General features: G+C 48.0%; 2 protein-coding genes across 9 annotated transcripts in view; one reads left to right on the top strand and one right to left on the bottom strand.

Annotated features, from left to right (window-relative positions):
* Window positions 1-303: 303 nt before the first annotated feature.
* Window positions 304-15,967, top strand: nup188 (nucleoporin 188). The gene is made up of 43 exons (XM_086052919.1): window positions 304-408; window positions 1,200-1,254; window positions 1,876-1,949; window positions 2,021-2,105; window positions 2,185-2,265; window positions 2,347-2,391; window positions 2,472-2,564; window positions 2,654-2,773; window positions 2,863-3,074; window positions 3,221-3,335; window positions 3,426-3,626; window positions 3,712-3,792; window positions 4,322-4,414; window positions 4,495-4,614; window positions 5,305-5,431; window positions 5,518-5,676; window positions 5,752-5,878; window positions 6,836-6,923; window positions 7,000-7,076; window positions 7,173-7,287; window positions 7,345-7,465; window positions 7,570-7,636; window positions 8,551-8,676; window positions 8,769-9,009; window positions 9,264-9,470; window positions 9,737-9,906; window positions 10,004-10,073; window positions 10,151-10,218; window positions 10,724-10,922; window positions 11,025-11,102; window positions 11,184-11,269; window positions 11,912-12,048; window positions 12,291-12,469; window positions 12,561-12,761; window positions 12,929-13,021; window positions 13,088-13,240; window positions 13,327-13,464; window positions 13,709-13,783; window positions 14,434-14,664; window positions 14,976-15,107; window positions 15,171-15,244; window positions 15,333-15,462; window positions 15,546-15,967. The coding sequence occupies exons 1-43, from the start codon at window positions 383-385 to the stop codon at window positions 15,750-15,752; spliced, it is 5,277 nt and encodes a 1,758-aa protein (XP_085909045.1). The 5' UTR covers window positions 304-382; the 3' UTR covers window positions 15,753-15,967.
* cdk5rap2 (CDK5 regulatory subunit associated protein 2) overlaps window positions 15,961-16,660 on the bottom strand; it is a 43,359-nt gene continuing 42,659 nt past the window's right edge. For all 8 annotated transcript variants that reach the window (XM_086052918.1, XM_086052917.1, XM_086052916.1 and 5 more), the window contains one exon: window positions 15,961-16,265. In XM_086052918.1, coding sequence (XP_085909044.1) covers window positions 16,207-16,265 — 59 coding nt within the window. In that variant the 3' untranslated portion in view covers window positions 15,961-16,206. The remainder of the gene's footprint in view (window positions 16,266-16,660) is intronic.

Genomic DNA, 16,660 nt, shown 5'->3' with positions numbered 1-16,660 from the left:
TATTCATCTAAATCAATGATTGGTAAATAATAGTAATTCGGTAAATATACCAATAAGTAAATGTAGTAAAAATCAGTAACGGTATGATTTTATTGTATCGCCATCCACAAGATGGCGGCAGTACAACCCCTCGAGGACGCCATATTTTGGCAGCCCCGAACTTCAGCACAAAATTTGATTTTTTTGGGGCGCAGTAATTTTATGTCCATTCCGTGTACATTTGTAATATTACACCGATTATAATAAGTACCGGTGTGACGTTATTGAGTTGCCGTCCACAAGAGGGCGGTGAAGCAGTACAACTCCACGGACATGACGACAAAGAAGTCGAGCGTGTGCTCGACGTCATAGCACACCAGCCAATCACGGCGCAGCGTCGAAGATGGCGGAATCGGCGATGAGTTTCAGGTATGCAATGAGCCGCAAACTTATGCTAACTTTCCTCGTTTGGATGACACGCTTTTTGAAAATTGTCAAAAATAAAGTGACGTTTGTGCAGCAGTACTTAGCTCACCAGATCGCCTTTTGGTAGGATATTTCCCCGTTCGCCCACGGCCTTGCCAGCTTTTTACGTGTCTTAGCGCCACGCTAACTTAGCTTAGCAACAATGCTAACTGTTGAACCGTTTGAATGGCTTGGCGGCGTGGAGTTTTAGTAAGGCTATTAAAAACATGGCAATTCTGCGTTTCGATACACCGAATGCACAAGACGTGGCTGTTTGTCTCGATTCTAGTTCAAAAGCGTTCGCCGAACCAATCCCACGAGGCTTTAGATTTTATCTGTGTTAAATAAAAAAATGGCACATTCAAGCAATTTCTTAAGACACAGGTGTCAAACTCGGGGGCTTTTCGAAATCATTGACTCATTCAATACTTTCTGATGACTTTATAAGGATTTTATAAAGTGGACTCAAGTTCCTTCAGTTAAATTTTTAAAAAGTTCTTGGAGCAGTATTTGGCGCACTGTTCATTACGTCACTCATTTTTGACGCATAATTTCTACGTACCGAATTGGCGTCAGCCTGTTGACCAAATATTGAAACAATACATACTTTATAATAAGCTGAGTTGATTTTGCAAAACTTCTGTTTCTGCTAAAGAAAAAGATACATTTGTTTTGCGTTTGATTGTTTTACATAATGTCAACTGGACTGTGATGGCTTTATGGTCATAACGTCCTTCATAATGTTCTTCCCATAGGAGCTGTCGAGAGTTATGGACCATTCTGCTGGGACGTTCTGCGCTGAGAGAGCCTGTATGATTTTGATTTTATTATTCATAAACCCCAGCCTATGTGACCATTTCCAATTATGCGTATGTCGGATAGTTTTGGCTGTCTGTTTACATAGTTGATGTTTGTGTTTACATTCATTGTTGCATACACATGAAACGTACTCTGTATATAAACACTGAAATGTTCAACCAAACCGTGTAATTTCATGTACTGAAAGTCTGCATGCATAATGTGAAACGCCACTGATGAGCTAACTGAACTTAACCAAAATTGTATGGTAAGTATAATCCCTCAAATAAATGGTAGTTCAGCACATGGAGCTAAACTCTCTATGCTTACATGCAAAGAGTATACGGCAAATTCGGCAATATTCACATGCATATATTCCTCTCTTACGTGTATCAGATTTTGATCGGCATTTGAATGAGGCCTAATTCCGATTTGAAGTTATCATATTCCTGATCTATTTTTCCTGTTTACACTCGCATGATGCATATATCCCGATTGTGCCACTTAAGAGCAAAAAAAAAATAAATAAAGGAATTGCATCATTTGAGCCATGTCGTGTAAATCCAGCCGGATTGTTGACACAATGGATGCACACACATGCAAAAACATGAACGAACCTGATGTTCTCTGCAGGCCCAGATCGAATTGGAGCTAGAAACACATTGGGAGCGTCTGCATCGAGGCTTGAGCTACTACAAGCCACCCAGGTACGCTTGTTTGTTTTTTATGATCTCAAAACAGCTAAGGAAAGGAAATGACTGCAATTGTACGCATCTAGCTCCTCCTCGGCCAGCAAAGTGAAGGAGAAGAAAGATGTCGCGCAGCCGCTGAAGGACTTTGGTCTTAGGCTCAGTAAGCTCCTGGTAAGATTCTGTAAAAAGCACTTGATGTGCCCTTTGTCAGTTTTTGTTGAACACGACACATGTCGCGTTGTGATGACAGGGCTTGGATGAGCTGCAGAGCGTGCAGCTGCTGCAGTGCTACCTGCAGGAGGACTACAGAGGAACCCGGGATTCTTTAAAGGTGAGCCCTCGCTGCCGGTCGCTCTTAAACGGAGGCACGGGCGAACTCGAGTGATGCCTACGTTATTCATTTGGTGCGCAGGTTGTGCTAAAGGATGAGCGGCAAAGTCAAGCATTGCTGCTCAAGGTTGGTAAATATCTTCTGTTGCTTTAAATAAAAAACACTTTAACTCAAGTGTGTGTGTGTGTGCGCGCGCGCATCCACAGGTTGCAGACTATTACTACGAGGAGCGCATGTGTCTGCTCCGCTGCGTCCTCCTGCTGCTGACGTACTTCCAAGATGAGCGACACCCCTACAGGGTTAGAAGACGGCGCCCCGCCACCGCCACTCCAAAAGCGTGTGACGCCTGTTGGGTTTTTGTAACACGGCTTTTGTTCTCCTTGGCAAGGCCGAGTATTCCAACTGCGTCAACAAGCTGGAGAAGGACCTGGTGAGCGGCTACCAGGCTCAGTTCCAGCGCCTCTTCAAAGCCGAGGCGCCCACGTGGGAAACCCACGGCAACCTGATGGTGACGCTCGGCCGCACGTCCGACGGAGACGGACGGGGACGGGGGTGTTGAAAAGACGGCGCGCTAAACATTTTGTCGCCGCCCCTCAGACGGAGCGGCAGGTGTCGCGCTGGTTCCTGCAGTGCCTGCGCGAGCAGTCGCTGCTGCTGGAGATCGTCTTCCTGTACTACGCCTACTTCGAGATGAGCCCGGCCGACTTGCTGGCCTTCACCAAGATGTTCAAGGAGCAGGGCTTCGGTCTGCGCCAGACCAACAGGCACCTTGTGGACAGGAGTATGGACGCGCTGGTCGATCGCATCGGGTCCGAACACTTTGATTCCCTTGTTGATTCCGCATTTCCTCCAATAGAGGAATGAAATGAAACCCAAAATAATACACCGTATTTGACAACCTGTACAGAAAGTAAGCTCATGTTGACGTCTCGTTTTCTTCCCTGGTGGCGTGCAGCTACTTGAGCGCTCTCATCCTGGTGGAGGGCATGGATGTAGACTTCCTTCACAAATGCGCATTGGAGGACTGCACGGAGCAGCACCAGTTCTCCAGTGTTCCCGACGTTGTCAAGGTTTGAGCGTGGCCACAAAATTAGCGGTCCAGCTCTTTTATTGGATTTCACGAAATGTCCTGTTTCTGTCTCGTTGGCCTTCGCTCGCAGGAGATGGACCAGCTTTTGTTGACCTTCGGGGACATCCCCCACCACGGGCCAGTGCTGCTGGCTTGGGTCCTGCTGCGCCACACGCTCAGACCCGATGAATCCAACCCCGTGGTCCGGAGGATCGGCAGTACCGCCTTGCAGCTGGAGGTCTTCAAGTACCTCGCCGCCATGCTGAAAGGCCTGGGGGTTTCCGGGAATAACGTAAGGCAGCGCCAACTTGATCAGTTTGGGTGTCATCAGTGTTCCCTACGGATAAAATAAGTCCTTTTCTAAATCTCCGCCGCAGTGCACAGCGAGCACAGCCAAGATGTGCATCTACGGCCTCTTGTCGTTTGTCATCACATCGTTCGAAGAAGAAAGCCTGCAGGTATGCCAGCTTGCTTCACAAAGCATTTCCGCCCATGTCTCACGTTTTTTCTTACCATCATTCAGCATAACCTCATAGATAGGCTGAGAGATTGGCTCGGAATCTCAGGGGCCGCCCTTAACTGGCTCATACCGTATTCATCAAATTGATCTGAGGACATCTGTCTTCCTTTGCCGTGGTGTTCCTCAAGGGTCAATCTCAGCGCCCATCCTGTTTTTTTTGTTTTTTTTAAAGCACTACATGCTTCTAATTCGAAGGCATCTCATTCTGTATGACATTCTTGCAGTTGACCTCCAGATTTATTGTCCTTTTAATCCTGACAGTACAGATGTGCAGTGCGTGATTGCTTGACTACAAGTAATGGCTAGAAAGCTCACAACTTTCATTTGAATGTGACCCTGGACAACTTGGCTCATAAAATCAAAACCTGTTTAGGAATCAAACTATGTGAAGCACTTTGTGAGTCCTCCGTGAAGAGTTGTATAAAAGAAAATACCTACTTGCTTATATATTTTTTTACCTCTGGCAGACTGGCAGTGCTGGGTCGCAGAGCCCCCACCTGATTGACGCCGCTTGCGAGGTCCTTTCTGCGCCCAGCCTGGCCGAAGTTTTCTGGGAAATGGTGAATGACGCCGCCGACCTGCGTTATTAAGGGGTCTTTGCGGGACTAATTGCGTAACTTTTGTTGGAATCCTGTTACAGAAACCCAACATGGGTTTGGGAATGATCCTTGACAGCGCTGTCGGGATGTTCCCTCACAAGATCGCACCGCTTTTGCAGCTCCTCACCGCCTTGCTGTCTAACAAGTTCACTGTTAAGAAGGTAAAATGCTCACACCAGGATTTTGTCAGTAAAGGGTCTTATTTGTAGAGTTTTACGGAAAAGAAAATTGAATACATTTTGGAATCAAGCCGTTATGTGCGGCAAGGGATAGTTGGGGGTGGATAGCACACTTGATATTTGCTTTTTAATTTTTAAGCAATAAAAAAGTAAAATACTATGCACCCAATATTTGTATTTCTTTGAACTCGTAAAAAGTTTGTTAAACATTAGAAAGAACAATGTGTTCATTTTGCAGTTATGGAGCATTGTGTGAGAAATATTCCAAACTTACTTTCGGAATAATTTTTTTTACAAAAGTGGAAAATGTTAAGGCGGTGACTGTATGGTATATATTATTGGCATTTTTGTTTTTATCCATTTATAAAAATATCAAAAATATTTCGATTGTTTTTCTTCATATATAATTACATTACAACAAAATGCGGAAAAAGTTGAAGTTGACTACTGCACATGCAACATTTCTATTTTGTTTTTAATACCTCTGCAAAGATCTTGAAAGAAATGTTTTGCTTTGTCCATATGGGAAACTAGGTGTAGAATTAGCGATGGAATTATTGAATCCATTTAAAAATCTTTCTGCAACAATGCGTACAAAGCAAAAGGGTGGGGATGAAAACTTTTGCAACAAGTCTTCTCCAAAAAGCCATGTTGTTCCTTCCTATTTGGCAGGTGTACAACTTTTTGGATAAAATGTCCTTCTTCACGCAAGCGTACAAGCATAAGCCAAGTGACATCATCGCCAAGGAGGACGAGACACTGTGGCGGAGACAAACTCCCAAACTTCTCTACCCGCTCGGTTTGTTCATTCGAACTTCTACTCCATAAAGCAGATCGTTGATTGGAAAAGGAACACTAATATCAAGATTTGGTCTTCACACCCAGGTACGGGCCAGACTAACCTGTGGATGCCACAAGGCATTCTGGGCCAGGTGATGATTGGCGGCGAGCAAGGTTACGTGGTGCGCTGGGACTACTCGTACAGCTCCTGGACGCTGTTCACGTGCGAGGTGGAGATGCTGCTCCATGTTGTCTCCACTGCAGGTACGCCCCATGGATCCTTTCAGTGTTGCAGCACTTTTGTGCGCCCGCTCACGCCTGCCCGCCAATGATGTGTAGACGTCATGGTGCACTGCGCCCGCGCCAAGCCCATCTTGGACCTGGTGCACAAGATCATCAGCACCGACTGGACCGTGTCGGACTGCCTGCTGCCCCTCACCTCGCGCATCTACATGCTGCTGCAGAGGTAAAACTCGCACACACCCCGTTGCTTTACTTTTATTCTGCGCACCGCATTCCCTCAAATAGCGGCCTTCAAATAAGGAGTCGCCCTCTTCTTTTTTTTTTTTTTTGTGTTGAACCGCATGAATTAAAACCAAAAAAGACACATTTACTTAAGAAATGGTCTATTTTGAGATTGATCATATCAGAAAAAAGTTGCAATTTCATTTTGGTAGAAATCACCATTTTAGGGAATTAAAAGTTGTAATTTCATAGGAATGATAATTACGTGAAAAAAGAACGTCATTAAATCATATGAGTTGTAATGTTTTTTTTTTCATTGATCTACTTTAATTGAGGAGAAGGATGGTAGTTTTAAAAGTAACTACATACATATGTTTTAACATTACTGATTTTTTTTTTTTTTTTATGAAACAAAAGTATTTGAGAGAGAAAAGATAAGAATAAACAGATAACTTACTTTATAGAGGAAAAAACTTGAAGTAATTTTTGTTACTAAAAACAAGTCATGACTTCAAAAGTACGGTAGTCATTTTTCACAAAGTTGAAGTCAATACTGCGAGAATGAAGTTATTTTATTTTTAGTCATTAAATATTTTGCTTACTAGAGGAAAAAAGTCCAGAGAAAAGTTACCACAATTAGCGCAAAAGTCAAAATTTTACCCCCCCCCCCCCCCCCCAAAGTCATAATGATGCAAGAAAGTTGTAATTTGACAACTAACAGTCAAGTCTTGATTTTGCTGAGGAAAAGTTTCAATAAGAGTCCATTTTATAGTGCTCTTTAAATCGAGTTTTTACAAATGACAATCGTACCCCAAAAATCATTTGCAAATATAGAGCCCGATTATGTATCACTATTTGTGGAAATGGCCTCGTCTCATTTTTCTCAAGGTCCTTCTGTCGTTTGTGAGAACCGTCTTTGGAAGACGCGAACGTAACAATGCGTGTGCTCATCTGTCAGGTTAACGTCGGTCATCAACCCTCCGGTGGACGTGATCGCCTCGTGTGTCAAGTGCCTGTCGGTGCTGGCCGCCAGGATGCCCGGCAAGGTGCCGACGCTTGGCCCCCGGCGCCGAGTGCCCCCCGCTCCCCCCGCGCGTCCTCACTTGTTCTCGGTCTTTTCAGGTGTGGTCCAGCCTGCAGCGCACGGGTTTCCTCCCGTTCTCCTCCAACCCTGTGAGCAGCATGGCCCAGTGTGTCAGGTGCCGTCCCGTCCCGTCCGTCCGTCCGTCTCTCATTCAGAGCCCGGGCAGCAGGCAGCGGCGCTCTTGAACGTCTTGGTCTTGCTTCCCCTACAGCGCGGAGGGCATGAAGGCGGGTAACTACGGCAACCTGCTGGTCCAGATTGAGCAGCCCAGAGGCGAGTACGCCGTGACCGTGGCCTTCCTCAAGTTGGTCACCACTTTGGTCAAGGTGAGTCACGCTTGTTATGTCCGGAGGCACGCAAAGCTGGCTGCTGTTGCCCCTCAGGGTCAGCTGGGCAGCACTCAGAACAAAGGACTCATCCCGTGCGTGCTGCTGGTGCTGAAGGAGATGCTGCCCACCTACCACAAGTGGCGCTACAGCACCTACGGCGTCCGAGAGAGGATCGGTGAGCTGCCGCCTTTCGGAGGCATTTTTTGTTTTTGTTTTTCTTTCCTCTTTCTGTGCAAAAGTCAACTCTGCCCTGCTCTGCTCTGCGCGGTGCCGCTGCAGGCTGTCTCATTTTGGAGCTCATCCACGCCATCCTCAACTTGAGTCCGGACGGGGAGGACCAGGGCAGGTATGACATCGCATCGTGAGGTTGTTGGGAGATGGTTTTTGATATGCTTGTATTTTTTTTTTTTTTTTTTTACAGAAGCATGGATTACAATCCATCAATTAATTGGGACTAGTGCTATATCCCGATACAGGCAAATTTAGTCTTGACTTCAGTCTATATCCCAATATAGGTTCCCTACAGTTACATGAAATGAAGGGCATTTTTTTTATAAAACGCATTTTAAATGGAAAACAAAATGTAAATAACAATACAGGGAAAGACAAACATCCAGTGGCAAAATACTATTCAAAATACCTGGTAGTCATTACAGTTGTCAAGGAATGTACACTGTTTTTGTGTGCATTGTAATGTAATAAAGGTGCAACGATTAATCGATAACTGATGACGCCTGTTGCCTCAGTAAGAAAAAAAAAGCAACAATTTCTGTCGTCCTCCATGAAAGCAGACTGATGATCTCATCTTTGTGTTGAATCAAAAAAAGACATTTGCAACCATCTGCTTTTATTTTGGAAAACAATGATCACCGTTTTTGCCGGTTGTTAAAGCCCGAACAGAAACTGAATCATCATCAATTTGTGCATTTGCTCCACTGTCAAGTTGACATAATTGACTGTTTTTAAAGATGAGGAAATTATTATTATTTTTTAAGCTCATCCATCGACAGATGAATTGATTATTAAAATATTTGTTAGTTGCAGCCGTCTAATTTAATGTACAATGTTTACATCAATGCTCCTCTAGCATTGCCATAAACGAGTATTTGTGGGTGGTGTAGACATAGAGTTGCTGCAGTTGAGTTATTAGGAATCCCACTGCAGTTGTCGGCAGGTTACATCCTGCTGCAATCGATGAATCGCCCAGCCCTAATAGGCGATGATGATGATGATGATGATGTTTTTTTTTTTTTTTTGCAGCATGCCCACCCTGCAGTCGCTATGCATCTACAGCCTGGCCAACACGGAGGCCGGGCAGGCCGTGGTCAACATCATGGGAGTGGGCGTGGACAAGATCGACGTGGTTCTGGCCGCTCAGCCCAGCAGGTCCACAAGTGGTCCTCCGCAGCGCTTTTGCCCCCCCCCCCCCCCTAAACAATAATCAACATCTCACGGAGTCTCGTGTCGCCCGCGCGCAGCTGCGGCTCCGAGGGCCCGGGCCAGGTCCTGATCCAGACGGTCAAGCTGGCCTTCTCGGTCACCAACAACGCCATCCGCCTCAAGCCGCCGTCCGACGCGGCGTCGCCTCTGGAGCAGGCCCTGACGCAGCACGGCGGCCACGGCAACAACATGGTGGTGGTGCTCGCCAAGTACATCTACCACAAGCACGACCCGGCGCTGCCCAGGCTCGCCATCCAGCTCCTCAAGCGTCTGGCCACGGTAAGGCGCCCTCGTCATTATATTTGGATTTTATTTATTTATTTTTTTTAATTTGATGCTTTATTTGAGCTGCCCTACGCTTGAAAAACTCGGCATTCTAAAATTTTGAAGGATTCCGGTCATGCATTTCGAACGTCTGGTCATCGTTGACAAAAACAACACTGTACACACTACAGCCGTGGTTAGGTGCCATCTGCCCCGTGCGCCCATGAGAGTAAAGTTAAATGTGATGTAATCGCCTGTGGCCCCGCCAGGTGGCCCCCATGTCGGTCTACGCCTGCTTAGGCAGCGACGCGGCCGCCATCCGCGACGCCTTCCTCACGCGTCTGCAGAGCAAGACGGAGGACATGAGGATCAAGGTGATGATCCTGGAATTCCTGACGGTCGCCGTGGAAACGCAGCCGGGACTCATCGAGCTCTTCCTCAACCTGGAGGTGAAAGACGGCAACGAGGGCTCCAAGGTTCGGCGTAGTTGTCTTCGCACCTTCATCGCTTCAAACGTGTTTTGCTCAAGCGCCGACCTTGTGCAGTGGACTTAAGTTCAGTCATCAAATTTTGCTGCCTATTTGGAGTCAAACATCTAATACCCCAAAAAAAAAAATGATGCAAAATAAATCAGCGGGATATGACTTGGATGTTTGCGAATTGTAACAGCGGTCGATTGCGTGCCGTTTTTGAGGCCCGGCGCTCATCTGGCGGAGCTTTGCCCGTCTTTGCGTCCCCGCAGGAGTTCCTGCTGGGCGAGTGGAGCTGCCTGCACGTGGTGCTGGACCTGATCGACTCCAAGCAGCAGGGCAAGTACTGGTGCCCCCCGCTGCTCCACCGCGCCGCCCTGGCCTTCCTGCTGGCGCTGTGGCAGGACCGCCGCGACAGCGCCATCTCTGTCCTGCGCGCAAAGTAAAAACGTGGCGCCGCTCGCACTAGCTTGGTGATGACAAACTGTAGCATCGCCTGACTTTTTTTTTTTTTTTTTCGGGTGGGGGTGGAAACACAGAGACAGATTTTGGGAGAATTTAACCACACCCCTCTTCGGAACGCTGGTGCCACCGTCAGATACCACCGAGGTGAGTCCTTTCTGCTTTCAAACCATCGTTCGGTAAACGCAATATGCAACCTCACGAAGCGGACTTATTCCCCGCAGCCCTGCGTTCTGGAAACGTGCGCTTTTGTCATGAAAATCGTCGGGCTGGAGATCTTTTACGTCCACAGGTAAGTTAATACCACCCATTTCATAACCTTGTAAAAGACTTGCGTCTTCTTTGTGTGATTTTGTTGTCTCCCTCTAAGCAGAAAATACGCATTTGTTCTTTTCTAGCATAATGCCCTCTTTTCATGTCATGTGATTATTTGCTCATCATATTAAGCGTGATGTGTGTGTCTTTGACACGCAAATAGTGCCATTTTACCCGAGAAAATTGCTCTCCCAACTTGTGCTCGGCCGGTTTTCCATCTGAAAAATGTCACCTGACAAAAGTATAGAAACTGAAATAGTTTCTCATTTTTAGACCAATTAGGGGAACTTGGATTGCAGTTCACCTGGTGGTCATCTTTCCTGGTTGAAAAAGTCACATTTTGAAACTCTTATCATAGTCAGAAAACAATGAACGAATCAGTGTAATTCAGATCATTTTCCGCTGCGCGCCCGATCGTCGAAAGTGATGGGGAATCCTTGCCCTGAATCGAGCGCGTCCGCATGTGTGTGTGTGCGCGCCAGCGGCTCGCTGGAGCCGTCTCTGAAGGACGGCCTGCAGAGGTTCGCCAACGCGCGGCGCTACGAGTACTGGTCTCAGTACGTCAAGTCGCTGGTGTGCCACGTGGCGGCCATGGAGGACGAGGGCGTGTGCTACTTCCCCGAGCAGACGCACATGCTGATCCTGGCCTGGCGGATGCTGCTCATCCTCGCCACCGGACACGTGCGTACGCCCAAGACGTTGTGGGAAATGTTGCGCGTTGTTTGGAATCAGCCCATAATGCATTTTTTTATTTTATTTTTTTCTCCCCCCCCCTCCTCCCAGTCGGATGTGATGCAGCTGACTGACGACCAGACGAAGCTGAAGCTTTTTATGGACGTGCTGGACGCCACCAAAGCCGCCGTGAGTCGCAAGCGCGGCGGGCCGCGGCCCTCCCCGCCGCTCGGCCCGCTCGGGCTTAACTCCGCCTTCTTTGTCGCTCAGCTGACCAGACCCTCGTCTGTGGCGTGTCTCCGCCTCGGCTCCATGACGGCCACGCTGCTCCTCGTCCTCCTCAAGCAGTGGAGAAGGTACAAAAAAAAAAAAAAAAAGGGATTTGACACCAGGTAGTTTGGGGATTTATGTGCCAACCTTTGGTTTTTTTTTTATAGTCAGTTTTCATTTGTCTTTAGAGCATGTTTGTTGGCTTTTATTCGAAAATGCTTTGTTTTAATTTAGTTTTTGAGTTTTATTATTAGTTTTTTTTTTTTTTTTACTATATGAAGCATTTTCAAATGCAAGATAAATGGTCACAAAGTATTTTGTCGTAAAGTAAACTACAATTGTCAAAAGACTGTTTGACTCCCTTCCCTCTGTACAGATGGATAGCAGTACCAAAATGATGCAGTTTCACTTTGAAAAACATTGTGGTTTTTGATTTCATTCACAAAAAGGTTTTTTTTCCAATTTTAGTTATTTTGTTAGTCTTTGTTAGCTAAAATAACCTGCCGCAAAGAACAAACATCTCTCCTAAATGTACTTTGTCTCGTTAAATTCAATTTCCAATAGCAGATAACAAAAGATTTACTTGGTTGTTTAACCTCACACTCGACGGGGAGGGCGGACGATCCGGGGATCCAACTATTTGTGTGAGCGCTGTGAAAAAGTCTCGTTTCCCGCGTCCCCTTCAAGGCTTTGGAACGGTCTCCTTTCTTGTCGTTGCTCTTCCCCAGCGTGGTGGCGACCGCGCCCGACATCCTGTCGCCGCTCTCGCTCATGCTGGAGTGCGTCCTGCAGGCCGACCAGCAGATGATGGACAGGACCAAAGCCAAAATCTTGTCGGCGCTCATCTCCGTGCTGCAGATTCAAGGTTTTTACTACCCTTAGCAGACATCATGCGAAAAACACACCTATAAAATATCATGTAGATATTTATTTCTTTTTTTTTACATTTTTGCTTGAATCCCTTAACATTTTAACATCCGTGTTTGAGAGGGACACTGGATTTGAATAAAATAAGCTATAAAACGGCAAATGCAGACCTAAAGAAGAGGGGGGGGGGGGGGGGAATCCCCGAGAAATCAAAATGGCTGACGTGAAAATGCGGCCCAGGCGGCGAGGTGTCGCAGCTGCCCCAGCTGCTGTCGTGCGTGTGCGAGACGGTGAAAGACGAAGCGTTGTCGCTGAGGGACAGCACTCGTCACGCGCGGCACTCAGCTCAACCGCCCGACGACGACGACAGCATGGAGACGGACTTCCCCCGCGGACCCCACAAAGACCAAAAGGACGGGGTGAGTCCTCCTCATCCATCGGGCCGAGTTGGCGTGTTTTTTTTTTTTTTTTTTTTTTTAATTCCTCAGCCGTGCCCTTTTGCTCCGTCAGGTGTGCGTGCTGGCGCTGCACCTGGCCAAGGAGCTGTGCCGCACCGACGAGGACGGCGAGCACTGGGTGGCCGTGATGAGGAAGGTCCCGGTGCTGCCGTCTGTGCTCAGCGCCACGGAGCTCAGCCTGCGCTCCAAGCAGAACCTCTACTTCACAGAGGCCGCCTTGCACCTGCTGCTCACGCTGGCGCGCACGCCGCAGGTCGGCGCGCACACACACGCACATGCACACGCGCCGCCCCAAAACAGTGCCCGACCCGCATCGACATCCTGCTTTAGCTACATGTCGACAATATATTCACATCAGCCCAAGTGTGACTTTGCGGCGCTTTGTCACGCCAAACATGCAATCGTTGCTCCCTCCTCCAGGGGGCAGCAGCCGTAGCTGGAGCGGGAGTCATCCAAACGATATGTCTTCCTCTCCTCAGCGTCTATGAAGTCTCCAACAACGGAGCGTCACAGGTAGCCGTTTTTTTGTTTGCTCCCCCTCGGCCTGTGTCGTGAAATGGCGCGTGCTCTCCCGAGCAGAGTTTCAGCCGCAAATCTCAAGACTGCGCCTGCTGGCCCGGCGTCTACCGCCTGTGCCTGTCCTTGATGGAGAGTCTGCTCAAGACGCTGCGCTACAACTTCATCAACGAGGCGCTGGACTTTGTGGGCGTGCACCAGGAGCGCATCCTGCAGGTGCGGCGGCGCCCCGTGATTTTCTTTTTTTTTTTTTCCCCCAACACGACGCCGGCGCTAACTTGCCGCCTCCTCCTCTCGCTCAGTGTCTGAACGCCGTGCGCACCGTGCAGAGTCTGGCCTGTCTGGACGAGGCCGACCACACCGTCGGCTTCCTGCTGCAGCTCTCCAGCTTCTCCGACGAGTGGCAGTTCCACCTGCCCAAGCTGCTCCACGATGTGCAGGCAAGTCCCGGAGGAATCCGGTCCGGCGCGACTCATTAGGGTTCACTTTAGTTTTTAGAAATATTTGTCCAGATGAAAAATGTTATTAACATGAAATCAACCACGAATTGCATGTTAAAAAAAACAGCGCACACACACACACAAAATATTTAAGTGACAAGCGGGAGGGAACTAGCGCCAGAAGCTAACGTAGCAGGCGACATCTTCCCCCACTTGTTACTGAAGCGTGCCGACGTGCTTTCAGGTGAATCTGTGCTACCTGTGTCAGACGTGCACGTACCTGCTGCACAGCAAGAAGATGCTGCACCACTACCTCCAGGTGACCACCACGCGCCGCCTTCAACTGGCGCGCCTTCCCCAGCGGCACTTTCATACAACCACAGTTTGACATGCATACTTAAGTCATCCAGCAATGAAAACATTTACACATCTACAGCAGTGCCATCATCAGCGACCCGACTTCTAAGTTTTTCCAAGTTTGATCGTGAAGTTCACAAGAGTTTGGTAGATCATGAACAATTCTTCAAAAAAAACTTGGCTTCATGCTGTTTAATTAATACAGCTTGATGTTTTCTGTCAAAACTAAACAGAAAATTACTTGTCCATTTAAAAAAAAGAAAGAAAAAATGCAGCTTGGCCGTCAATTTAGTTTAATGCTAATGCTAAAACATAGCGAGCATGTAGATGGTGAAGAGGAGGGTTCCAAACGTAGAGCCTTGAGGGACACCTTGGTGTACTGATGCAGGGGTGGAGGCACAATGTGAAATGCTATAGATGGGCTAAGAGAGGTGAGCATTGATATTACAATATTTATCAACCTTCAAACATGTACTACTTGAACACGCACAGAGCAGCAACACATAAGCGAAACAGAGCAGGCAATAATTCTCACAGGCATAGCGTTGGGCTCAATTGTGTGCTAATCAAATTGTCCTATTCAAACAGTAAGTGCAAATGTTCCTTCTTCAGGCTAAAAATGGTGAGTCGTTGCCCCCCGGCCCCCTCCCCAGGACGCAGCGGCCACCGCAGACGCCTTCCAAGGAGGCGCCGGCGTCGGGCGCGACGGGGCGATGCGAGCGCGACGAAGTAGAGCAGAAGGCCGTGCTGGCCGTGCAGTGCGCTCTGCTCAAAATCCTCAGCAAGACGCTCGCCAGCCTGCAACATTTCACGCCCGACTGTTGCCAAATCATACTGGACCAGGTACGGCGCCAATACTACACACACACATGCATGTGTGAGTGTTGAATGGGCCATTGAAATGAAACAATTTGTGTGGGAACCTCCCCCTCATCGGAAATGAATGAGGAATTTTTGGAATGAGAAAAATACTAGCCCCCATGGTGTGAATTTTGGGAATCTGTGGAAATCGGAATTATGGTGAAGGAGGTTCAACAAAGTGGTAGTCCAAAAATATTTTCATTGAAGTATTTCTGTAGATTGGTTGCTTATAGTAACTTTAGTGGGCGTGTTTTTCTCTCTGTCTCTCTCAATGTGCGCGCACGCGTACGTAGTGCATGGACCTGTCGCCATACCGGACGCTATTCGCTCTGAGCTTCACGGCCCCGGCCTTCGATCCCGACGTGTCTCCGTCCTTCGGGACCCTGCTGGCCACCGTCAACGTGGCGCTCAGCATGCTTACCGAGGTACCGCCGACACACGCTAGGGAACGCGCGCGGGATGTGACAAGTTTGTGTGCGTTGCGTCAGATGGAGAAGAAGAAGGAGGCCGCCTCGCTCAGCATCGTCTCTCTCGCCTCCTCCGAGGAGATCCAGGCTCTCAAGTGAGAACGTTTCACCCGCGCCAGCAACGCGGCCGTTCTGCGCGGATGCCCTAAACATGCGTCTTGTGGTCTCGGCTGTTCTTTTGAGGTCCCTGCTGATGTTCACCATGGAGAACTGCTTCTATGTGTTGGTGTCGCAGGCGTTGCGCTGTCTCAAAGACGCAACCGTCTCGCCGCGAGACAAGCAGCGACTCAAGCAGGAACTCAGCTCTGAGCTGGTAAGACCCTTTTCGACGGGATTTTTATGATGGTGTATATATAGTTTTTATTTTGAACATGGTTTCCACTTTCTCATTCGCAGAGCACTCTCCTGTCCAGCCTGTCGCGCCACTTCCGCCGCGGATCGCCGTCGTCCCCGGCGGGTGGTGGCGGCGGCGGCGGCGGCGTGGGGGTCCTCCTGTGCCCGCCGCAGGCCAAGCCGCCCACGCCAGGCTCCAAGGGTGCCCATGAGGGCCAGGAGCCCATCATCCACCTGGTGCAGGCCTTTGTGCGACTGGTGCAGAGATGAACCCAAACGCGGAAATACCCCCGCCAAAATGAGTGTTAATTGAAAAGGTGCCCAAAAAAGGCAACTTTGAACATTTTCCTATAAGGCCTAGTTTTATAGGTCGCTCCATTGGACAACCTTCCAAGTGCCACTTGGGATACTTGGCAAGTTCTACTAAAACCCAAAATGTTTTTGTACTTAAATGCTAATAAAGATGTTTCTGGATACGTTTCAAACTTTTTTTTCTTTACTGCATTCATTCAACCCAACTGGATAAAGTAAATAATACAAATATATACATGGTCCGTCTTACACATGCAACATACAAAGGAGAAGAAACGATGACTGTACAAATGTAAAAGAAAACAACAGCAGTACCGAAAGCGCTTCAAAGCCAACTTTTGTGCATTTGAGTTGGGGGTGGGGATGGGGGGTTTGGGTTAAGGTGACAGCTGGACAGGAACAGCGGGCGTGGTCACTGCTCATCCGAGGAGTACACTTCGATGCCCCCTATTGGCCATTTGCAGGCATCTCCTGAAAGACAAGGCGACGCTTGTGATCACGACCAATGTGGAAGCAAGAAGAACATGCAGTGCGACTCCACGCCTCAAACCTCAATAAAGCATGCCTTTAAGTTTAAGCAGCCTATAGTTTGAAACCCTACTTTAAAACCCAAACCCTACTTTGAAACAGTACTTGTAAACCCTAACCCTAGTTTGAAACCCTACTTGTAAACCCTAACCCTAGTTTGAAACCCTAACCCTAATTTGAAACCCTACTTGCAAACCCTAACCCTAGTTTGAAACCCTACTTGTAAACCCTAACCCTAGTTTGAAACCCTACTTGTTAACCCTAACCCTAGTTTGAAACCCTACTTGCAAACCCTAACCCTAGTTTGAAACCCTACTTTAAAACCCTAACCCTAGTTT

The sequence above is a fragment of the Filicampus tigris genome, chromosome 15, assembly GCF_054856515.1.
Source record: "Filicampus tigris isolate MCC_2025a chromosome 15, RoL_Ftig_1.0, whole genome shotgun sequence".
Classification (NCBI taxonomy): domain Eukaryota; kingdom Metazoa; phylum Chordata; class Actinopteri; order Syngnathiformes; family Syngnathidae; genus Filicampus; species Filicampus tigris.
Note: the sequence above shows the minus strand (reverse complement) of the source record. Positions and strands in the feature narration are given on the sequence as shown.

What these genes read in the sequence shown, in the direction of transcription:
- nup188 (XM_086052919.1), top strand. Translation starts at nt 383, where the DNA reads ATGGCGGAATCGGCGATGAGTTTCAG. An exon ending in GTCAAGCATTGCTGCTCAAG is followed by an intron (nt 2,392 to 2,471) that starts GTTGGTAAATAT and finishes GCGCATCCACAG; the next exon opens with GTTGCAGACTATTACTACGA. An exon ending in GAGATCTTTTACGTCCACAG is followed by an intron (nt 10,219 to 10,723) that starts GTAAGTTAATAC and finishes TGTGCGCGCCAG; the next exon opens with CGGCTCGCTGGAGCCGTCTC.